This window comes from Echinops telfairi, unplaced genomic scaffold (genome assembly GCF_000313985.2).
Source record: "Echinops telfairi isolate 266 unplaced genomic scaffold, ASM31398v2 ScPeMD7_4;HRSCAF=17, whole genome shotgun sequence".
NCBI lineage: Eukaryota > Metazoa > Chordata > Mammalia > Afrosoricida > Tenrecidae > Echinops > Echinops telfairi.
Genome location: NW_022103900.1, coordinates 27,496,619 through 27,520,558, shown reverse-complemented (window position 1 = coordinate 27,520,558; position 23,940 = coordinate 27,496,619). Strand labels below are relative to the sequence as shown.

Genomic DNA, 23,940 nt, shown 5'->3' with positions numbered 1-23,940 from the left:
CTTTTTCGGTGATTTTGCTTTTTTCCTTTCTTTTCTTTTTTCTAAATTTATGTTCAGGTCCCACCGGATTCCTTGTCCCAGTGCTCTGGAGTCAAGGGAGTGACAAGATGGTTCTTGGAGTCTCCGTCTGTCCTTATGTCCAGGATAAGACAGACCATACTAGAAAATAGGATAACCTGTTCCCCCCGGCCCCCAGCTCAGTCTTTCCTTGAAATACGTTGAGACTCGGGGCAGTATTTTATATCGTTAACAAAGTAAGATGAGCTCAGCAAATGACAAGATGGGCTCAGTGTTGGCTTGGTGCACATTTGGTGGAGTCCTTAAAGGGCTCAGCGGCTAACCAGAAGGTCAGTGGTTGGAACCCCGCTGCAGGAGAAAGCTGCGGCAGGCCGGGTTGAGGAAGGAGCGCAGCCTTTGCTGCCCTCTGGGGCTGTTCCCCTCCAGTAAGGACACTGTGTGGGAATTGACACCCGGGCAACACGTTTGGCTAGTTTGCTTTGTTGGTGCGTGTTTGTTTGCTGCTTTTGTGTGATAGAGTTTTCTCGAAGACTTCTGGGAAAGGAAGCACAAACTGCATAGAAAGCCGAACCTAACTGCCTTTGCAGGTACTGACTTCTCATTTCTCTCCGACATGGGCAGCGCCTCACGCGGATTTTACTTGACTTAGGAATGGCCACAGCTCGTCGCATTGCACTTGGGAGACCTGGGGTAGGTGGGTGGGAGTGACTCTTCCCTGTAGGACGGGTAGAAAGAGGGGCGGCCACACCGACTTCCCGTGCGATTTCATGGTTTGCCATTGGTACTGCGTCACGTAGCCTGACGGTACTGCTGGTGGGAGTAAACTTTGGGCAGAATATAAGTAATATTGTAACGAGCAATTATGATTTTTTTAAGGTAACAAAAATCTAACTCCCTGCCACAGGGCAGGGCCACGGGACAGTAGACCTGTCCTGCCCCCAGAGCGTTTCCAGAAGCAAACCGCTACATCTTTCCCCTCCACGTCGCTGGTGGATTCAAACCACCGACCTTTCAGTTAGCAGCCTAACACGCTAAACACTGCGCTGCCAGGGCCCCCCATCCTGAAGTGACTGGACGCTACTGAACATTGAATGGCTACTTAGGCCGCGGTAGGAAAGCCTCACAGTTAAGAAGAGTTGGTTTGGAGCGTTTTCGTTTTGTCTCCATTGACAGAGACGCAAAGGCTTCTGATGGGAGAAGGTGTCAGAAGTTCTGGTTCTGATTTGGGAACGGCGTGGGAAGCCCGTCCCTGTGTATTTACTCTCCCAGCTGACGCGGGGGTTCAGGGTGGAGGAGGCAGGGTCCTAGACTCAGGCTCGATGTGGGGAGGGAGGGGGGGGCTCCTTGCACTCCCAGGGGGCCCTCGCCTGGGCTTGGCCACGTGCTCCCTCCGGGGAGCTGGCTGTGTGGCTGCCATGTGACTGCTCTGCAGAAGCCGCCCAGAATGCAGGGCCCAGAGCCGCAGTCGGGAGCAACCCTGTTTCTCATCTTGCTTCCCCGGGATGCTTGCGTGCTAGCGACCGAAGGGCACCCCTGCCCTTTAAAGGGGCTCGGTAGCCCCGAAGGTTCTTTTGAAATGTTCCTGGTCTGCAGAGCTGATATCAGAGTCCGTTTTTGCATCCCTTAGTGTTTGCTTAAAAAAAAAGGACGTGAGAAAATCATGGCAGGAGTGAATAGTGAGAATGTACTGTGAAACAGCAAAAAACCTTAGATAGGATTCAGTGGTTCTCAACCTTCCTAATGCTGCGACCCTTTAATGCAGTTCCTCATGTTGTGGTGACTCCCCCAACCATAAAATTATTTTCATTGCTACTTCATAGCTGTCATTTTGCTACTGTTATGAATCAGGCGACTCCTGTGAAAGGGTCATTCTATCTCCCCCCACCCCAAAGGGTCGCGACCCACAGTTTGAGAACCACTGGGATAGAGGCACAGCTCAGCACCAGTTTGCTTTTCCTGAGGAGCTATGCTGCCCTCTGGTGGTTACAGTAAAATGTGCACACACTTATACTTGGCTCATTTGGGTTCTCGGTCTGGGGAGAGCAGGTTTTTATTTCAATAGATGGATTTCCAATTTTAAGTACTTTGCGTCGATTTTGTCTCCAGTAGAACTCCGAAACAGACACTCAATAGGAAATCCTGCAGGGACGCTAGCTGTCTGAGTGAGTGTTCCCTTCTAAAGAAGGACTTAAAACTGCATAGAGAGAGGAGCCCCGGTTAGCTTTGGGCTGGTGACCACAAGGTCAGCCGTTCAAAACCACCAGCTGCTCTGCGTGAGAAAGACAGGGCTCTCTACTCCCGTAGAGAGCTACGTCTGAGAAACCCACAGGGGTAACTCTACCCTGGCATATAGGTCACTGTGAATGGGAATGGATTCGATGGCAGTAACGGTGAGGGTTGTTTTTTTTTTGTTTTGTTAGTTAGAGGAGCTTCGGGGGCCCTGTCCAGTAAGGGCAGGGTGCTCACTAACTGCTAGAGTAGCAGTTCAAACTCCCCAGCAGCTCTGAGGGAGAGGTATGAGGTTGACTGCCCTCATCACCATGGAAACCCTAAATAGAGTCGCTGTGGGCCAGAATCTACTCTGGGGCAGTGGCTGGGATTGGTGGGTCTAGATCAGTGTTTCCCAAAGTGGTCGATCTGCCCCCTGGGGCCTCTGGAACGATCCAGGGGGTCAGTGAAAGCGTGTGCTTACACTTGTTCCTGAATTGTGGGCTATAGTGCACACGTTTTGATTTTATTCATTTTTAAAAATCACGTTATTGGGGGCCTTTAAAGCTCTTATCACAATCCATCCACACATCCATTGTACCTTGTACATTCGTACACAAATTTTTAATGACGGGTGTGAGAAGGTGCTGAGTAAAACTTTTCTTTTCTGGAAAGGAGGTGGTAAGCCAAATGTTTCATCTTCAATCATGAGTTAGTTACATTTCTACTTGGAAAGCAACAGGCTAGAGACCAGAAAAAAAAATAGACAAGCAGGTATGAACATTTACCTAGGAATACCTTCACGAGGAAGGGCCTTTAGTAATGGAATGTTTTTAGTCATTAGAATTTTCTGTGTAAGTGAGCACTTGGTGGTTTTGAACTGCTGACTTTGCAGTGAAATACGTAACCACTGTGCAGCCAGGGCTCCTGAGGGCTGTATGGGGAATCGTTTTCTATTATTTCTAGCTCAGGGACGCGTATTCAGGATGCTATCGGCCCCGACGGAGCAGACTATCGGGAACATGACAGAGGTCATGGAGAGTTTTGTGGGGACTCGGCTGACAATAGGATTGCCGAGTTCTCCTAGAGGCGCAAGCCGTCCAACAGGACATTTCTTGCTCCTCAAACCACTTTGAAGTGATTCTTTTACTTTTTTAATCCCCAGTGGTGCTTTCCTTTCCGTTCAATGTTGTTGTTTTCTGTTGAAAAATCAGTTGTACTGAAAAATCTGATTCACTGATGGTTGTATTGAGAAGCAAAGGAAACCCGAGTGGTACCGTGATGAAGTGCTTGATTGCTAATCGCTAGGTCAGTGGTTGAAACTCATCAACCAGTCCATGGAAGAGAAGACCTGCTGGTCTACTCTCATAAAAATTACCGCCCCCAAGCCACTGGCCATGAAGCCCATTCTGACTCATAGCCACCCTGGGTAGGGTTTCCAAGAATATAAATCCCTATGAGACAGGATAGCATCACCTTTCTCCCACAGGGCAGCTGGTAGATTTGATCCACTGACCTCGCAGGTAGCAGTCCAATGCTTCCCGAACAGCACCTCCCGGGCTCCTTCCCAAAGAAGCACTGACAAGGCAGTTCTACTCTGCCCTCAAGGGCCACGATGAATCGGAATCAACCTGATGGCCTGTAACAAGAGCATCTTTGATCGCTTTTCACTTAAAGTTTCAGCGAGCCTGGGGTTAAATACACCTACAGCGTCCGTCTGTCAGCTGGAGCCCCCACAGAGCGTTTCCAAGGCGGGGACCCCTGGAATGGAACGCGGCGGCGGCTGAGTGTATCCCTCCTTTGCTCAGTTGGCAGATGTGAATGGCGTCATTGAAGAGGAGTTCACCATGGCCCGCCTGTACATCAGCAAGATGAAGTCCGAGGTCAAGTCCCTGGTGAACCGCAGCAAGCAGCTCGAGAGCGCCCAGATGGACTCCAACAGGAAGATGAACGCCAGCGAGCGGGAGCTGGCCGCCTGCCAGCTGCTCATCTCCCAGGTGGGCCGCCTCTTTCCTGTACATCCTGGGGCGCGCTCTGACAGGTGCCCGGGGGAGGGATAGGGATATTGGGGTGGGGGGGGTACACTCTGCTTTGCAAAGCACACTGGCCCACAGCCCCTCAGGCAGTGAATGCCCATTTGTCTCTGTAAGGCTAGAGTTTCGTTGAGTGACTTACCTTGAGATCCTTTGTTACCTTGGTAACAAAAATGTGCCATTTCAACATTTTTTACAATACAATTGAGTGACATGAGTTACACTCAGTCTTTTGGGCAACCATCACCATTTATCACCATTTCAGATGTTCTCATCACCCTTAATAGAATCTCCGTGCCCCCAAGCCCCCTTTTAAAATAATATAATACACATACACAAAACCAAACCAAGCTAAAGTCATTGTCATTGAGTGAATGCTGACTCGTAGCAACCCTGATAGGACAGGGCAGAACTGCCCTGTGAGTTTCTGAGACCCAACTGTTCATTGGAGTAGAAAGCCCCGTCTTTCTCCCATGGAATCGCTGTTGGTTTCAAACTGCTGATTTCGGAGTGCAGCCCAATGAATAACACATACACAAGAGGACTTTAAAAAGTCCATGGAAAACATTTTTACTTACTTATTGAAGTCTCCCTCCATCCCTCTCCCCTCCCCTGTACATATATAAAATGCACGAATGGAATTGAGTGGAATCTAAAATTCTCAGACTATTTAGATACTGTTTGCCATCTATTGTAAAGTGAGCCTTGGGAAGCAGCCAGCTCTCCTCAGTGAAGGCCAGAGCCCTTCATTTTTTAATCTCAGCCACAGGTCCATTTTTACTGCAGGACAACAACAGAACCAACGACCGCTACTACATTAAACGGAGTGTATGCCCTATACGGGGCTAAGGCAGGAAGCATTGCCACTAGAGGATCAGTTCATTCACACATGCGTTTATTCCACGTAAAGCCTGTTTAAACATGTCTTCCTCTTCAGTTGGTGGCTGCAGATAAGTTGTCTCAGTAATACACTTGTTTTATCTCATTAAGATGCCTTTAAAAAATAAGGCCCAATCAAACAGTGCTTCATCCAAGAGGACCTACTGGGCCAGGTAAATTCAAGGCAGAGAGGACTGAATTTTAGGATTACAAATGGGTCTTCTTCATAGGTTTTTTCAAAAGACTCAGGGTAACTATGGGGACTTATTAGGAAAAAGCCTTACCGTTAAACACTGCCTTGGTTGAGAGAGAGAGAGAAGAAAAACGGTGTTGGTGAGAAAGAGCAGGAGGGTTGTGCTGTGGAACGCCGCCCCCATCACTGCACCTGCTCAGTCTGGGAGAGTGGCAGGGGCTGTCCTGCGAGAGCCTCACTGGGAGTCTCGCACATCCACCCTGTAATTCCGGTCTTGTCCCCTCGGGCTTCTTTGTGTTGTCCAGGGTCAAGGGACATGGAAAAGGAAGGCGACTGGAGGCCCTCGGGGTTGGGAATACTGCTCTTTTGATGGGGCCGAAGGAGACGAGCACAGGGTTCTTTGGGGGAGGGCGAGAGGGATGGAAACACTGTCATCGTGTGTGTATAAACCTAGATGGGAGGAGATGCTGAGAAAGAACCACTTCCCATTTGGAGATTTTTGTTCTCACATGGTTTCAATGATCTTGTAGCAGTGCTTTGGGACCTACCCTCACAGTACAGGAAATAAGCTCCTTACCTGCATGACCGCACCTCCCTTGGTCTTCAGAACATCCTGGGCCGTAGGTGTCATTACGGTCCCCATTATTCAATAAGGAAACTATGACTTAGAGAAAGGTACCCCTCAAAGACACACAGCCGGAGAATGGTGTATGAACTCAAAGTCCAGGTCTTGCCAGGATTTCTAAACTTAAGACACACGTCACTCATTCATCGCGGACAGCTAGCAGTTCCACTTCCTATTGGAACGGCATTTCCATGTGGGGACGATGCTTTCCTGAAAAGAGTTCCTTCATTTCGGGGCTGCACTAATATTTGAGCATGGTGTTTGGGTCTGAGGTTTCTGGAAGTGGGCCAGTGTGGCTGGAAACATTTGTTGGTAAGAGGCACTAGCATGGACACGTGCTTCAAATAACACGGAGAGCGCATACTTCATTCTGGCATGCTTTACATATCATCCTGTAACATCCCAGGAGAACCTCCAGTTTCCTTCCCTCCGACCATCCTAAACTAGGGATGCAAATGAGCTCAGTGGGGTTGCATTTTATAACCAGTGTGATAGCACTGGAAGATGGGGCTTCAAAAAGTACCCGGAAAAACTGGATTAAGAGAGAATGGAACTTCCCTGTTTGAGGTCAGTGCTGGTGAGATAGTGACATTGTTGATAAAAGTATAATTCGGTTGGTCCTCGTTTTGCACAGCACCTTGGAAATTGAAAACGATTGAAAATGTTCCATATACTCTGGTGGACTGATTTCGCTTCTGGTATTCTTCCTCGGGGCGTGATTAAAAATATTAAAAGCTGCTGTGCAAGATGTTGAGTGCAGCATTGGGGTACATTATAATAAGCATAAATTGCCCAAATATCTATGGATAGGCTGAAAGGATACAGTTTCTTGGAAGAATATTATGCAGCCATTATAAAAAAACATTGACAAAACCTAACCATCCGGAAAGTGTAATTATATCATGCTAAGTGGAGACGGAGGTGCTGAGTGGCAGTGCATTCTAACTTTGGCAAAGATGCAGTCACAGAAATAAGACCAGGAGCCTGGGGGAGAAAGCACTTGGTAGAATGGTTTATAAGTAAAATGTTTATCATTTCTTTCCGGATTTGCCTGACTCTTCCCTAGTTTTGTACTTCTTATAAAAATTGAGCAAAAGCATCCTAAGTGTTAGGGAACAGCGGCCCTCAGGTTCTGTGCCAGTCACTATTTCCCTGCTCTGGTGCCCACCACACCGGTAGACCAGTAGCATGTGCTCCTGGGCAGGCCTGCTCTCCATATTTGGGGGCTGAAACAAGAGTTGACCTAGAGGTCTCATTGCCTGCAGTCTTGACATCTAGGTTCCTTCTATCCCTTCTACAAACAGTTGCCCCATGGTCATGGCCATCCAGCAAACATCTAGGAACACAGTCTGACCGAAGAGGCAGTGCAGGTCCTGAAAGCGGCCTTGGGACTTAAACAGGAGGAGGTCCCAGGTCCCCAGTACCTGGAATATGATCTAGAAGTCGGGTGTGGGGCAGAAGGAGCCTCCGAGTGGGTGGCAGTGTTTAAAGGGAGCTTCTCCTCTGTTGCATTTCCTCCGGATCGTCCTAGGCAAGTCTCCTTAACCACACGCCAGTCACTCCCCCTTGCTCTTTTTCATCTGCTTGCTTGTTTCCAGCATGAAGCCAAGATCAAGTCTCTGACAGACTACATGCAGAACATGGAGCAGAAGAGGAGGCAGCTGGAAGAGTCTCAGGACTCACTCAGCGAAGAGCTGGCTAAGCTTCGAGCCCAAGGTAAGCAAGTGTTGGACGACTTTGCTGTGTCAAACTCTTAGACTAAAGAGGTGCTTTTTAGTTGACTGGAGTCTGGATGTTTGATTTCACTCAATTAAAGCATTTCTAGGTTTATTGATAGCAATGGCATCATTGAGAAAAAAGAGTGGAGAAATCTACAGAGAATTGCCCCTACCCCGAATCTCTTCCGCTTCCCCATGTTTCCTGGTCCTTGTAGCTGCCAGTCTCCTTCACCCCGTCTCCTGCATCCAGACAGCCACCAAGGCCTGTCCCCTCCACCTCCAGGGGCTCTGCTGCTTCTGCTGATCTGTGTCTTCGTTGCCAGTGCCCAGGACCGTTGAGATCGTTGTCTCTCTCCTACCTGAGTTATGGCTGCATCAACGGTTTAGGCAACCCACTCCCCAGACTCTCTCAGTCCTACCACAGTGCTGCCTCCCAAGGAGTTCTTCTGAAATTCAATTCCGACTGTGTGTTGGACCATGTGTCAAATTCCACAGTTTTCCTCCTTCAGCAACACCCCGCTGCTCTTAATACAAAGCCTGCATTTCTCTAATTGCTTGCCAGGCCCCATCCACCCTCTGACAAGCTCTTTCCTCTGCCGGGCGGCCTCCCCACCCACTTGGCTTAAGAAGCACTCACTAAGCAGGAAGAAATAGAAGCAGATATTGAAGAGAGCTGACTAGAAATGTAGTCAACTAGAACAGCACCCCCTCAGAATGGACGAATCGGGAGGACGCTAGAAGCACCTGTGGTGGGTTTCAGTGTCATGGGTTCCGCTCACTGGAACCCTTCTTAGATCCTTTGATCCTCAAATCTTAAACATTCACTGTAAGATTATTAATATTAGGGGGGCGGAGAGCCACTGAAATGTCCAACAGTTAAGTAAAATACGGTACATTGTTGAATAGGGTTTTTAAAAATTTCCTCATGCTGGAGATGAAATATATGAAGGGTATGTCACACTGCTTACCATATGAAGTTAAAAAAAAATCACAATACATAATTGTGTCTTTTCTGTGGTTATAATGGTTTCAAAACTAATGCAAGCTCCTGTTCTAATGCCTAGAAGTTAGCATTTAACATGAAGATGATTATCTGTTTTTATTTTCCTTGTTGGTATGTCATTATTTATTCAATAAATATAGTTTGCTTCAAGTGCTAAGATAGGTTAACAAAAGAGAACAGTTTCACCCCTGTATGACCTTGCAGTGAATATATTCTTGATGCCGTACCAATGTTGGGAATCAAGTGCCCTGCATAGAAATGAGGTCCTGGTGAGCAGACCCACATGAAGTGGATCTGAATAGAGAGATCTTGTAAGGGATGTAATGTCACCGTCCTACCGGGCTTCTTCCCTTCCCTCGCTCCAGTTCAGGCTGGCTGTCTGGGCAAGGGCGGCCTGGGGCTGGAGTACTTGCACATTCACTGGGCTGTGATTCTAAAGGTCTGCAGTTGGGAACCACAAGCTATTCCTCAGGAGCCAGGGGGGCTTTCTACTCTTGTAAAGAGTTTCAGTCTTAGAAACCCACAGGGGCAGTTCTACCCTGTCCTAAAGAGTCACGATCATTCCGCATTGACTCAATGGCAGTGAGGCGGTTTTTTTTAATTGGTCCCTCGCACTGGGCTCTGTGTGTGCCATTGACCAAGACTACACTGGTGCCCCCTAGAGGCGTAGCCTGCAGCGGTCCTCCCCCCAGCATGTAGCCTTCTCAAAAGTGTTGAGTTTTTGACTTCCTGTTCTTCTTTAATTATAAAATGCTCTAGCATTTTAGAGAATAAACAGCTTATGAAGTAAATGAACTCGAGTATCAGTCACATAGCACTTGAGAATTGCAGGTTTCTGTACGTTATCTCGGGTGTTGCTGAGCCAGGACAGAGGTCTAGGTTGACCTGGACCAAGTCAGCAACTTTTCGTTTTAAGCTGATCCCATAACACAGAAACACCAAAGTGTCTACGCAGTGCTTGGATTTCATTCACTGTACAGGAGCAAAGGTGAAAACACCCCATTGGTTCCCTTTTCACACGGTGGAGAGACCTCACGCAGGAGGGGTTCCACTGACCTCCCAAAGACCAGAGTCCCCCCTTCAACTCTCAGAAGCAATCAAGTGACTATTAAGCGAGTGAGTCAACGGTACGAGTGCAGGGTGGAGGCTGTATCCGAGTCGTGCAAGGAAAGCCGGCGTCTTGTAAAGAAGACCGTCGGGTCCAGGGATTGCAGTCAGCGGCGCTTCCTTCAGCCAGGGGACACTGCTGGTATGCTTCTGGGCCCCGAAACCCGACAGTCGCCGAGGGCAGGCAGAAGCAAGCTGCGGCTGAGAGCAAGGCCATCGTATGCGTGTTTTATTAGCCCGTCGCGTTGTTCTGCAGCTCCAGTCTGTTGGATTAGCACGTCTTGGATTCCCTTCTCACACGTGTCTGATTGGAACGATAAGCTCTGGCATCGTCTGGCATCCCTTAGGGGGGATGTTACACCTGATAGTGACTTACTGGTCCTTTTTAGCCTCCATGTGTACGAATGTCTAATTTTCAATTTATGCTTTAGGACTTCCCCACCACAGTAGCCCCTCTCCCCAGAAGACGGTGCCCTGGAAGGCCCGAGGAGCTTAACAGAAGTGGTCCGCCCGGGTTAGCGAAGTCGGTCTCCAGTAGGCCTCGACCTTTATGCCATGGTTGAAATTGTTGACCTACGCTGACCATCCACTCCACTTCCATTTTAATATGATTTATTTATTTTTTTTAGCTTTGGGGTTTGAGCTCTGCTAATTAAAAATCTTAAATCATCATTTAAAATTTGTAACAGAAAAGATGCACGAAGTCAGCTTCCAGGACAAGGAGAAGGAGCACCTGACGCGGCTGCAGGACGCGGAGGAGATGAAGGTACGGCGCCGGCCCCTTCACCGGCCCGCTGGCGCATACACTCAAGTTTCTTATGCTCGGCCACTCTTCCACCTTGCTAGCTGTGTATGGCAGTGCGGGAGGGTCAAGGGAGGGGCCCTGCTGGGCTTGCCAGGCCATGCTGAGTGTGGCAGGGCTTAGAAATGAGAGATAGGTACATGACAGTCCAGAAACCCCCAGGTATCTGTAGATAATGATTAGGTTGGATTAATATCTCATTCTCCCCTATTCTGGAAGGTTAGGGGAAAAGCTTAAACCAATCAAACCTATTGCCAGCGGGTGAATTTGGGTTCCTAGCAACCCTCTAGGAGAGAATGGAATTCCAGAGGGGCTCCATGGCTGCAGTCTTTGCAGGAACAGGCTGCTACATATTTCCATCCTGGGAGCAGCCGGTGGGTTCGAACCATTGATCTTTTGTTTAGCAGCAAGCGTGTTAACCACGGTGCCACCAGGACTCCTTCAAGCAGGGCTTGCTTCTGGAAAAGGGGTTTTCCCTCCTTGAAAGAGAAGAAAACATCTCTCCACTTTAAAAAATATAAACTCACAAGTTTTAGTTTCCATGATAAGCACAGTTCATAAACAACAGCTCATAAACTGTCAGCCCCTCCCAGGGAGAAAGGTGAGGTTTTCTACTCCCTTAAAGATTTACGGTCCCAGACACCCACAGGGGTGGTTCTCCTCTGCCCTGAACGGTTACGGTTGCCGCTGTTGTTTGGAGCCATCAAGTTGGCGCCAGCCCATAGCGAGCCTGGGTACCACAGAACAAAGGACCTGGCGGTGCTGGGGTCCTGTGCCATCCTCACAACTGCTCCTCTGTGTGAGCCCAGTGTTGAGGCCCCTGTGGGAATCCCTCTCATAGAGGGCCTTCTTTTTTCACGACCCCTCCACTTGACCAAGCACCATGTCCTTCCCCTGGGACCACTCTCTCCTGACCACACATCCAAAGCACGTGAGACAAGCCCCGCCATCCTGGCCACAGGGCTGCTATGCATCAGAATGAACTCAATGGCAGTGGGTTTGGTTTTTCATTTTCAAATAGTAAGGGGGACTGTCGAGGAAAGGACGAGGAAATCGAGTTTTTAGGTGAGTGAAATTGAGAGATGAGAAAGTGAAGAATTTGGAGACGTTTTAGGCGAGCTTCAAGTCTTAATGACTGGAAACACATAATTCAAAACAAAGCTGCGATGGCCCCGTGCCTGCTTTGAGAGACCTTTGGTGGCAAGGTCTTGGCCTGAACCGCAACAGCCAGCAGGGTGTGGACTGATAGCTGAGCTTTGCCGAAGAGGCACTGCCACGCCCACAGGTGACATGGCTGGTCTGAGGCCACGTGGGTAGCACCAGGTAGCCCTCTGTTGGACCTGTTCTTACTCAGCACCGGTTTGCTCTGAGGGCCCACTCCAATGCGATCCTGTGTGGTATTGTCGTAGTTAAAGCCAGGCTGCGTTCTGGGAGTACGAGAGCCAGAAATGGCCCCCGTTTGGTTGGGGGACCTGACATCCCAGGGACATGGGGCAGGAAGTGGAAGCAGATCCAGGGCATGTCGCAGGGTGGGCTGAGTGCCAACGAGAGAATGACACAGTGCTCTTGGCTCCACTACAGAAGGCACTGGAGCAGCAGATGGAGAGCCACCGGGAAGCTCACCAGAGGCAGCTGTCCAGACTCCGAGACGAGATTGAGGAGAAGCAGAAAATCATCGATGAAATCCGGGAGTGAGTTGGCTTGGGCCTGGGGGTGGGGGGTGGGGGGGTGTTTGATGGTGGATGGGAAGGGCGTGGGAGCATAGGTTAGGCTTCTCTGGCCATCTGGAAGGGCATGGCTTGTAGCTGAGGCCCCTGCCCTCCTCGCCCTGTGGGCTCTGTGCCTTGCCCTGGTCCCTGTCCTCCTGGTGACCCAGTGGGCTTGGCATTCTGTTCTGAGGTCTGTTCTCCCATCTGGAGCTGAGCCTCCAGGGGCTCTGGTGTGGCAGGTGGCAGGCAGGCCCGGCTGTCCTTCCGAGTGCCCACAGGGCAGGGCCATGCTGAAGACTCAGCTGGGCAGACACTTACCCCAGAAGAGGGGCGCCTGTGTGAAACACACATGGCATGCATGCACACATACACACGCACACACGCACAATAAACATTTGCTCCCTAGTCAAGGGTTCTGGTAGGTTAATACATATTCCAGAGAAAACAAATTGTTACTGCCCTTTCCTCCACCCACCGCATACAGGCTCAGGCATCATGCAGAGCCACCTGGACACGTGCGCGCGCGCGCACACACACACACACACACACACACTTTAATGACCCACACTGCTCCTGTCTGCACGTCTGCATGGCCTCAGTGGTCTCTGGTGGAATTCCCCCTCGCAGCTCCTGTCCCGGGAAGGTGTCTTTGGGGCCCCTCCCGGAAGGGTTCTTAGCATTTCTTTTTTTAACCACAAACCCCCCTCCCCGCCGCCATCTCAAAAACCCCTTTTTGGAATCCTGTTTTTTAAATGCCCCAAAGAAAAGACATAGATTCTGAAAAACAAAAACAAAAACCAACTAATTTTATTGAAATACAGATCTAACTATGGACCCCTTGGGGACCTACACCTCAGACCCTCCTTCCCACCACCCCCGAGGACACATTTCTATGTGAGAGGCAAGGTTAAATGATTAAGGTCACGGCACTCAGTAAGAATCAATCCAGAGTTAAAGTTTAATTCTCCAGACTGCTGATCCAAGTCTCCCTTCCCTGTACCAGGCGGCTCCCACGGCACACTGGCATTTTCAAGAGCAGACTCAGAGAGGAAGTGAAAGTGACTTTGACGGGAGGGGAGGGCGCCGGTGGGCACAGCCCTCCAAAGCAAAGGGTTCTGAATCCTCTCTTCCTGTGCTCCCTCTGGGCCACCCGCAGGGCAGGCTACCTGCAGTGTTGTGTTTACCCCTTCTATCGCCCATCATTCTGATTAATCACCCTCAACATGTTGCAGTAGGCGGGGCAGGGGAAGAAGGTGAGGAAGAGGAGGAGTGTGAGTGGATTAGTGGCGCACTAGCATCCTTCCCATGCCTTGCAAATGGACTGTGGTCTGTCCCGTCATGGCGTCTGGAATGGGTTCCTTGACAGAGACGGAAGCATAGCCGCAGGAAAGGCTTTCCAATTACTGGGCCGATGCAAGTGTCAAGAGAGTGTCCCCAGCCAGAAAGCGAGCTTCTCCTGCCCTCTGTGCCCCACCCCCACCCCCTCAAGGGCTCCTCAGAGCAGGAGGGCGCTGTCCCCAGTCAGGGAAGGAGTTGAGTTTGGGAGATCACTTTTATATTTTAAATGAAACCAAAGATTGGAGCACAGGGGAAAGGGAGGTTGAAATGACCGACTAGCGGGGGTCACCTGAGAGAGTGGCTGTCTTTGGCAGGGCAGAGGAGGTTCAGGGCTTCCAACAGGGAGCCCCCACTCTGGTTTCACAATATCGGCCCTTTCCCCATTTTATTATCCACCCCCCTGCCGCCCCCACCAAGCTCTTATACAAGCAAACTCTAAATGCCTCCTCAGAGCCGTATGCTTCGTGCCTTTGGACGCTGCTCAGAAACTAGTTTTCACTTGGCCAGGGAGGAAGCTGGGTGGCTGCGCTTTGATCCCCCAGACTCCCCCAGAACGGCCCTCTATTGCACACAACCAGTGGGCTTGGAGCAGAAGCGCCTTTTTCAGTCGGATGGCTCGGGATTTCAGAGTGATGTGGATTACATTGCTTTCCCTCCAATTTCAGTTTGAATCAGAAACTGCAACTGGAACAGGAGAAGCTCAGCTGTGATTACAACAAGCTGAAAATAGAGGACGAAGAGAGAGAGATGAAACTGGAAAAGCTCATGTGAGTCCCGCTTCCCTGCTTCTTGCTTTTCTCTGGTCCCTGGGAGATCTCCCGAAGTCCCCTCTCGCGGTGCTGAGGTGCTGACAGACGCCCACCTATTCTGATTCCACTGGGCTCATCTGAAAGCAGACGGTGGCTGTTTGATTTGGTTGTCAGTGCTGCGAGTTTTTTTTTAGTCTGCAGATGCAGATGGCGTCTGCGTAACTCTATTTCTTCTCAGGCTATGATTCCCTTTTGTTCTGCAGATTACTCAATGATAAGAGGGAACAAGCCAGAGAGGACCTCAAAGGGCTGGAGGAGACAGTGGTATGTGAAAGCCAAGGTGTTTCTGAACTCATTTTATTTATCCATTCATTCATAAGTTTTATTGGCATATAATTCATGCACCATATACTTCAGTGGTTTTAATACATTAAATACTTTAGAAAGAGTTGTGCAGTCATCACCACCATCCACTTTAGAACATTTTCTTCTTTCTTGTGCCCATTTTCATTAGCTTCTCATCTACCCCCAACCCCTCCTGCATCGCGCTAAGGGACAACTAATTTAGTTACTGTGTCTATGGATTACCTATCTGAATTTCATTAAAGGAAGTCATACAAAAAGCCCCAATAATGGCAACAAAATAAAGCACACAAAAAAATTCAATCCAAAAGAAAGCAGAAGGTAATAGAAATTGGAACGATTTAAAAATAGGTCAAAAGGGAAAACAAATGATTATATGTTAAATTTTAACTATATCTGTAATCTACTTTCCAATGCACTCTATCCGAGAGGAAGACTAATTGTATCCCTAGTCAGTGGTCTGAGGGAGTTCAATGGGGACTCGGCAAATGCATTTTGAGCGTTCACTGTCATCCATAGCCTTCTGAAAACGAGATGCTTAAAATTTAAGGTCTAATACAATTTCCTCCCCTGATCTTGGATTTTATTATTTACAATCCTTGGATCACATGGGCTGGTGTGCCTTTCTGTTTGGACTTAGCTGCTTCCATCACTTAGATAGCTTGCTTCTTTTAAGACAAGCCTTTACAGAGCCTAGCTGCTATTCTTTCTGACAGCTGGGCACCATCTGATTTCTTCACCATACTCTACTTTAGCAAAGCATATCTTCAGTGATCATTTCATGCCTAACTTACTTTAGTCTCAAAGACTGGATTACTTTATGACTTAGTTTATTCTAAAATCCTATCTAGAGGTAACTTTCTTATGTCTCATTTGGATGCAAACACAAGAGTTATTGAATTTGTTTTCCCAGCTATTGTTGGGTGTCATCGAGTTGGGTGAGTTTCAACCCAGTAAGACGGAGCGGAAATTCCTCTGATGGTTTGCATAGGCTGGAGTTCTTACAGGAGCTGAGGTCCAGGTCTGTTCTTCCTCATAGTACCAGGATGAGTTTGAAGTACCACCCTTTTAGTTAGTTAGCAGCTGGGTACTTAACCATTGTGCCAACAGGGCTTCTTTTGAGAGAATGATTAACTTTCAACCAATCAACTCCTGGTGTATTGACATTATGCTAGAGTAGCTGAAAGAAGGGGCTATCTTTTCCCAGTGAAAGCCCCCAAGGACACCCCCTGCTACCCTCTAGAGAGAACTCTGTCTAACACACAGGACGAGCAGCTCCACGGAAAACAATGCGTCGGCACAACTTTCCCAGCCTTTTTTCTCACCAATGCGGTGTTGTTGGGGTACTAAACCCCCCTAGTAGGCTGCAGTGATCATCCGTGTCTTCTGAGAAAAACAAAACACAGTCTCCGTAACTTCCAGAGCTGACCTCTCTGCCCTGAATTGAACTGGCCCAGGAGAAGCCCTTGGAAACCAGTGCTTTGACTGGAGCATTTATGAAGAGACTACAAGAAGGGTGTTACTGAGAGCCTGTGTCCGCAGCCATCCACTGATTGCTGAGACACGTTCTAAGAGTGAGATAAACCTACATGTGTATCAATCGAAACCCCTGAAGCAATACTTTTTGGTTCACCTCCATGTTCCCGGCAGCCAGAGATAAACGATGTTTCAGGGTCTTTTCTTCCTTTATGCATGTGGATTTTTGCCCATGGGTCTCACCCTGGCTCTCTGCACACTCGTCCATTGCCAGGCTGAGTTACACAGGCGCCGACTCTTGTTTACCTCCTCTCACCTCCTCTCTCACATACCTTCACTCCTTCAGAGCACACATGCAAACACACAGACCAGCACCCTTCCCTCCCCCACCGCTCACAGCTCACACTCTCACGGACGCATCTACATCCCCACATGCAAACACAGACCAGCACCCTTTCCTCTCCCACCGCTCACAGCTCACACTCTCACGGACCCATCTACATCTCCACACCAGTACTGGCACACACACACCACTCTCATGCTGACCACAGCCCCGGACGTTTGTTCATGCTCCACCCCTGCAGGTATACACACGCCCATTCACACACCTGCTCCTACACACATACCAGCCTCCCTCGTCACTCAGTGCATCCCCTGGCACCCAAATGCACGCTCATTCAGTAGTGACCACTCACAAGCTCCCACATGGGCACACTTGGGCCTGTGGTCTCTCCCTGCACTCAGCCCCTCTCACTGCTGCCCACCCTGCCGTCCACACATCTGGCCACACTCCTTTGTGCAAACACATGCCTTCCATCAGAACACACCTCCTACCACTCACACGTGGGCATGTTATCACACAGCACAGATCATCCACTCGTCGTTGCTCACGTATCCAGACACGCGCACTCTTGCTCTCATCTTTACTCACCCTCAGCTTCTCTCAGATGCTCATGTGCTTTATCTCACACCCACGAACATGATCTCGGAAAGATAGTTAATCCACGTGTCTGCCTTTTTTAATGTGTTGGACATTTTCAGGGAACCGATTCCCTCCCTAAAACCCAAGCCTCTACTGCCCGTGTGTTGATTCCAACTCAAAGCGGCCCCAGATAGGATTTCCAAGATGGCACATCTTTCTGGGGACAGGCAGCGCATCTTTCTCCAAAAGTGTGGCTGCTGGGTTTGAACCCTCAATCTTGTGGTGAGCAGTCCAGTGCTTGCCCAACAGGATCACCAGGGGGCTAATGGCAACGTCAGCAGTTTAAACCTTCCCAAGAGATGACGAAGAGGCTGCCTGCTCCCACAGTGATTTAGAGCCTCAGGACCCCAAGAGGCGCTCTACGCTGTTCTGTAGGGTTGACCTGAGTCAGAATGGACTCACTGGCAGTGGGGTTCTTTCCTCACTAGCCTCCTCCTATCCGCTCACTCCTCCTTTCCTTCTCCGTCCCATGCACCCTCCCGCTGCCCTTGCTCCCAGCCCCATATGTCTGCTGTCCCAGGCGCATGCTGGGTGACTCACGCAGACGGACAGCAACTCACACTCTCTTCTCGGTCTCACTCACCTCTCACGCAGCGCACACACAGACACACCCAACCCAAGCCCACACTCACCGCCATCACACGGATTCACTCTCACGGTGACCCTGCAGGCCGGAGGACAGCCGCCCCTGTGTGTTTGTGATACTGCCGATCTTTGTAGGGAGAGAAAATCCCCTTTTTCTCCAGGGAAGCAGCTGGTGGGTTCAAATGCTGACCTAAGAGCTGTAAGAGCCCCCGATAAAATGATCTATTAAAATAAAGCAAAAAGGAAACAAATCCCCTGCTGACCCTGCAGTAGCAGTCCCAACCTTAACCCACTAGCCCTCCAGGATTCCCTCCCTCCCCGCGCCCTTAAAAGCCAACATTGGAAAACTGCAGTATATACTTGGGTTTTTCACTAAATCTTAGTTCCAGATCTTTCCCAAGTCACAAATGTGCTTCAGAAATAGACGTCAGTTCTAGGCTAACCCTTCTGGAAGTCTCCTGGGGGTAAGTTTTGGGCTTCCCCTGCCTCCTTGCGTGTCTGGGTGGGGGCAGAAAGGGGAAGTCTGTGGAGTTTCACCCCTGGGGCAGGTGTTGCTGGAAACATTCAGTCCTTGGGGATCAGCTCCGGTCTCCCCTCCCACCCCCGGTTTGTGCATGAAGGCAGAACCCCTGAGCGGGAAAACTGTGAGGGAAGCGAGCGAGCGAGGGGGAGGACAATGAGCCTGAGGAGGATTCAGTGATGTGGGAAAGCCAAATTGCAGTTGCCCAAGCTTAACTGTACATAAATATAATTTAGAGGCTAATTGAAAGACTTCTGGCGGCCCCCCTGCAAGCTGTTTATTGTAAGACCCACCTACGACAATGTCAAATAACCCCTGCGCCAGGTCCTATTCATCTCAAGCAAACAAAAAGAGGCAGAGAGAGTTGCCACACTCAGGACTTCTGGTTACATGGCACTTAGAGAGACGTAGGACGTGCCCGGCCCTTTGACAGAGGGGATGTGTCCTCTTAGTTCTATGGGGCTTGGCAGCATCTTTCATGCAAAATATTAGCTGTGATTATGGTTCAATCCGTACATTTACTCACTGAAGTGGGACAGGGCTTGTAGAGCAGACACAGGTCGAGGCGCCAGGCTCCCCCTGGCTGAGGCGGGACCGGCGTGTCTGCAGAGCTGTGGGCTCTTGCTGCTGCCTCCCGCCTGCTCTGGAAGGCGCAGGGCCTCACACAGGTACTGTGTGCACATTAGTCATAGTAACAGATCCATTTGGCTTCCTGTAGAAAGTCATTTCCCGCATCCAGGGATACAACGGACTTCAGGGTCATCTGATTTCAACCCAGAATTGAACCCGGCAATAAGACCTTAAATTAATATAAAGTCTTAATTCCAAGAAACTTAGCATTTTCACAGTTTCCTAGCCTGTTTGCGCTCCCCCCCCCCCTTCTGTTTCCTTTGAGCAGACGTGAGCGGCAGCCCACCGACATTCTCGGTCAGAGTGGGTCGCACTTAGACAAATCGAGGCTTATGTGCAAGTCCATCCTGCTCCTCCCCATGGGCAGAGGGAGCCATGCTGACCAGTGGGTTAAGTGGTGGGTGGTTCACTGCAAGGCCGGCGGTTTAAACCCCAGCCGCTCCACAGGAGAAAAACGAGGCTGTGTGCTCTCCTAAAGATGTACAACCTCGGAGCAACACCACCCCGTCCCCGGAGCCGTTGTACTCTTGTCCTGTGGGCTCATTATGCGTGAGTCGATTCTATGCGGTTGAGTTGGGTTCACAAGAGCATATTTTTCAAGGAATTAGCCCTATTTTTTGTAGGAAGTACACGGACACTTGAATGGAAAGAAATGTTTTGACTTTCTGATTTTTGTTAAGCAACCATCAGTTGGTTTGGCTCAGGCCCTTTCCTCAGCAACCCAGTCTCTGAAGCTAATCTGTGAAAAAGTAGTTCAAACGGAGTTTTAAAAATACCCCAGAAATTGATGATAGGGCCAGGGGGAGCGGCTGTCACAAAATAATAAAAAAAGTTGGATGAAGATTTCACAGGTGACATGACATACCAATAAATGAATAATCATCGATGGTTAGTGGGAGCCCCCGGGTTGACACAGAGGGTGACTGTGGGTGTGGCTGCTAATGGAAGGTTGAAGGTGGGAATCCACCCAGGGGTGCCTCAGTAGAATGACCAGGTGACCTACTTCCCGACCAGCTATGGAAATCCCTATTGAGCACCATTTCACCTTCACACACACGGGGTCACCACGAAGGAGTGGCGGGTGGGCTTGAATCACCAGCCTTGAGGTTAGCAGTCTGACGCTTACCCAACAGCATCACCAGGGCAGGGCTTCTTATGACTATTCCAAGATCCTAACTTATAGGCATCAGAATCGTGAGATAATGCATTTCTCTCACGATTTAAACCATCCAGTCTGTGCTGTTCAAGGACCCTGATCTAAATATCAACTTCTTGGGAGGAGGATGAGACTGCCGGTGCCCGTAGAGAAACCCTACAAAGGGTCGCTATGAGTTGGAATCAACAGTAGGTTTTGGAAGGATCACACTCTCTCCAAAGGATCTAGAAGATTTTCCTTATCTCTTCCAGCCTTGGTACCGTGTTCCTTGGTCTGTGAGGGTAGAATTCCATCATCCGCTGCTCCAACTTCACATGGCAGCCTTCTCTCTGCATCTGCGTCTGTTCGCTTTCTTCTAAGAGGATCAGTCAAAGAAATTTGTTGTTGTCATTGTTAGGTGCCATCGAGTCAAATTGCACTCCTAGCGACCCCATGGGACAGAGTAGAACTGCCCCACAAGAGTTTTCTTCGGGAATTACATCGCCAGGTCTGTCTCCACAGAATGGGCAGGTGGTTTCAAACCACCAGGCTTTGGCTAGCCACCAGTGCTCACCATCAGGAATCCTCAGAGAGAGATTAGCGCCCACTTCATTCCTCCTGGCTATGTCTGTGAGGACCGTGTTTGTAAAGAAGGCCTCATTCTGAGGTCCTAGGGGTTAGGACTTCAACCTGGATTCTTTGAGATTCTACTTATAGCACTGTTATATAGAATGCTTCGGTGATAAAGGAGAGAAGAGGAAAAAAGAAATTCATTATGGTACATCATGGCCAACAAGGAATTTTTATGAGAAAACTTAGCTTTTATGGCTGAGAATAAAAAAGGAGGGGTGGGGCACATTTTTATGTAGAGTTCTTTTGAGGAGAGATCTGTCCTTGAAGAAGGATATCGGGTTTGGTAGAGCAGAGAGGCAGCACAAAAGAGGAAGGTCCCCAAGGAGATGGATTGACAGAGTGGCTTCAACAACAGGCTCAGGCACAGGGAGAATTGTGGAACTGGCACAGAGGGTCCTTATGGATCAGAACCGGCAGGATGGCACCTGACAACAACATGCAAAGTGTGGCCCATGAGTCAGGCTTGTCTGTGCCTCACACTGTAGTGGATGTTCAAATTCCTGGTCTCTGCACCTTGATGTGCTCTTGGTAAGGAGGCTGAAGCAGGGGCTTAGGGGTGAGGCAGAGGAAGAAGAGAGGGGACCGCACCACAGGGCAGGTTCACAAAAGCGTAGATGGAGGCAACTGAGGTTAGTGACCTTGTGTCCCAGCGTCATAAATGTCACGTGCTCCCTGATTTAAGCGGCCTCCTACAAACCTTTCTTTCAGTCTCGAGAACTGCAGACGCTGCATAGCCTGCGCAAGCTCTTCGTCCAGGATCTGACCACCCGAGTTAAAAAAGTGAGTTCTGTTTTGCCCGAATGGGGGAGTGATGGGGAAGACATGTCCAAAAGATGTTCAGCAAGAAGCGTTCCCCGTCGAAACAGCACTGGCTTATGTTGGGATTGGTTAGACTTCGACACGAATTGCTTTCTGCCACAGCATGTTGTTACCACAGTGTGCTGGATGCCCAAACCAAACCAAAACCAAAACCGGGGGACATGACCCCCTCTGATTCTTCCTTTTAAGTGAGTGGAAGTTAGCATCCTTTCCTGGCCGTTTTTTCAAACGAACCCTTGTTTATCCGGCCGCGCTGTGTGAACACCGCTGTGTTCACGCAGGAAAGCACAGGGGGTCATATCAGAGAGCACGGCAAAGACAGTGGTGACTCTCGAGTCTGCCTCTTGGGAAGCCAGCTTATGGACCACTTTGACGCCTGCTCCCCTCTGCAGCCGTCTAAAGGGTTCTGAGGAGTGTGGTTTTACAGCTGAGATGGACGCAGGTGCGCCATCACCTACCCAGGGCTGCACAGCTCAGAAGAACCTGATTTGAATCCAGGGCCCGGCGACTTCTGAATCCTGAGTGTCTGTGGTCCTCCGGCAAACACAGTGATCTTGGGGAGCCGCCAGCAGGACTGAGGAAGCCGAGGGCAGCCAGGGAAGTCTTCTGGCACAGATGATGAATGCGGAGCCATACCCAGAATAAGAGGATTGGGAGAAGGCGCGTGTGGGAAGAGTGCACGTGTACATGTGGGAAGAGTGCACGTGTACATGTGGATCTGATTTTGTGTTCTGCGAGTATGTGCATGTGCATGCGAGTGCGTGTGAAGAAGCCAAAGGGGGGAGGTCCAGTAGAGAAAGGGTACGTTTTGAGAGGGGCCGGCGTCCGTGCAATGAGGGGTGTATTTGGCTTGGTAAGAAAAGGGTCACATCCCTCAGAGGGAGGAGGACTGGGCATGGAAAAGCCAAGATGCAGGCATCTGCAGGGGACTGTGTGCCAGTGGAAAGAAGTTGCCTACGATGGCAGTTAGCTGCCCTGTGAATGTGGAGACTTGGTCATCAGTAGAGAAGGGGGGAAGGGAATGAATGGGCAGCCCAAGGAGACAAGAGGGGTCCAGAGAGTGCTGCTGGGGAGTTTGCTAGGGATGAGGCAAAGGCTTGCTGGACAGTGTGTGCACTGAGAGTGTGGAAGCCCAGGAATCACCATTAGAGAGTGGAGGCAGAGAGTGCTGGGCAGTGTCAGGGCCTGAATGGCCAGGTCGCTTAGGGAAGTAGTATCCATAACCATCAAACACCTGGAGCACTAGGAGGGTGTAGCCAGAAGGCCGGCGAGGGTGGCTGCTGCAGGGGAGGGACTTCAGAGGAGGCTGTGACCAGGACTAAGAAGGTTCAGGCAGAGGGAGACAGTGGACAGTGACCATAGGGATGCTGTGGGTGGACGTGGGGGCTACGAGTTTCTTGACTTCCTTAGAAAACGCTCTTGTGTCCTCCAAGTGCAGCCTTTGGGCCATCAGCAGTAGTTAGCTACACCAGTAGTTCCCCCGTCCTCACCTCAGATCCACTGAAGCAGGGATGGAGGAGGAGTTCGGCAGTCTGCGTCTTCACAAGCCCTCCCTGCAGGTGATTCTGATGCAGGCTGGCGTTAGAGAATCTCTGGGTAGAGACGGAAGAGCAGCTTTGAGATGCTCGTTTAGATGATGCCTCTCAGAAAAACAGAAGGCTGGTGAGCTCCTGTATTGAGAAGGAGCACGCATGCGTTGCCATCTCTGGACCCCAGGGGGAGTCTGCACCTGTCGCTTCCCAGCTCATCTCTGGGCAGTGCCTGGAGTGCAGTGTTTGCCAAGTTCAAGATCAGATAAACTTCATGAGTTTACCCAGCATTCCCTGCTCTAATAGGACGCTGGTTCACTACTGAATCTGGAAGCTAACCTGATGAATTGAGGTCAGTGTCACGTCTAGGTTGACCAGAGACCAGATGACTCGTCACCTCCTCCTCAATCACTGAAATGAGATTCAGGTCTTGGGTTTGTGTTTTCACGCTGGTTCTTATTAATCGGTTGGAAGACTTTGTTGTGAAAAGTCTTTATTCGCCTCTATTGGGAGGTATGTTTCTCCAAAGAGAAATGATACTTTATTTCCAAAAGAGGATTTGAAGTAGCTTGTTCTTTTCTTCTTAAACCTGCGAGTCTAAACGTTTAAAACCACTCTTTAAACACTTAGTAGCCTTTGGTGGTATTTGGGAAAAAAAAATTTTTTTTTAAAGTATCACTCCCGCACCCAGGAGATGAGGTGGGGGAGGCTGGGGGGCTGTCTGACAACCCCTTGGTGTGGATACAGAGCGTGGAGCTGGACAGTGACGATGGAGGGGGCAGTGCCGCCCAGAAGCAGAAAATTTCCTTCCTGGAGAATAACCTGGAGCAGCTCACCAAGGTTCACAAGCAGGTAGGAGAGGACCCAGCTTTCCTCGGCTGCCCTC

At 49.7% G+C, this 23,940-nt stretch overlaps 1 protein-coding gene across 1 annotated transcript in view; it reads left to right on the top strand.

Moving 5' to 3' along the window:
- KIF5C (kinesin family member 5C) overlaps positions 1-23,940 on the top strand; it is a 187,093-nt gene that overhangs the window by 159,105 nt on the left and 4,048 nt on the right. The window contains exons 16-23 of the mRNA XM_004703832.2: positions 4,035-4,223; positions 7,555-7,672; positions 10,474-10,550; positions 12,168-12,277; positions 14,299-14,400; positions 14,646-14,706; positions 21,415-21,486; positions 23,802-23,906. Coding sequence (XP_004703889.1) covers positions 4,035-4,223; positions 7,555-7,672; positions 10,474-10,550; positions 12,168-12,277; positions 14,299-14,400; positions 14,646-14,706; positions 21,415-21,486; positions 23,802-23,906 — 834 coding nt within the window. The remainder of the gene's footprint in view (positions 1-4,034; positions 4,224-7,554; positions 7,673-10,473; positions 10,551-12,167; positions 12,278-14,298; positions 14,401-14,645; positions 14,707-21,414; positions 21,487-23,801; positions 23,907-23,940) is intronic.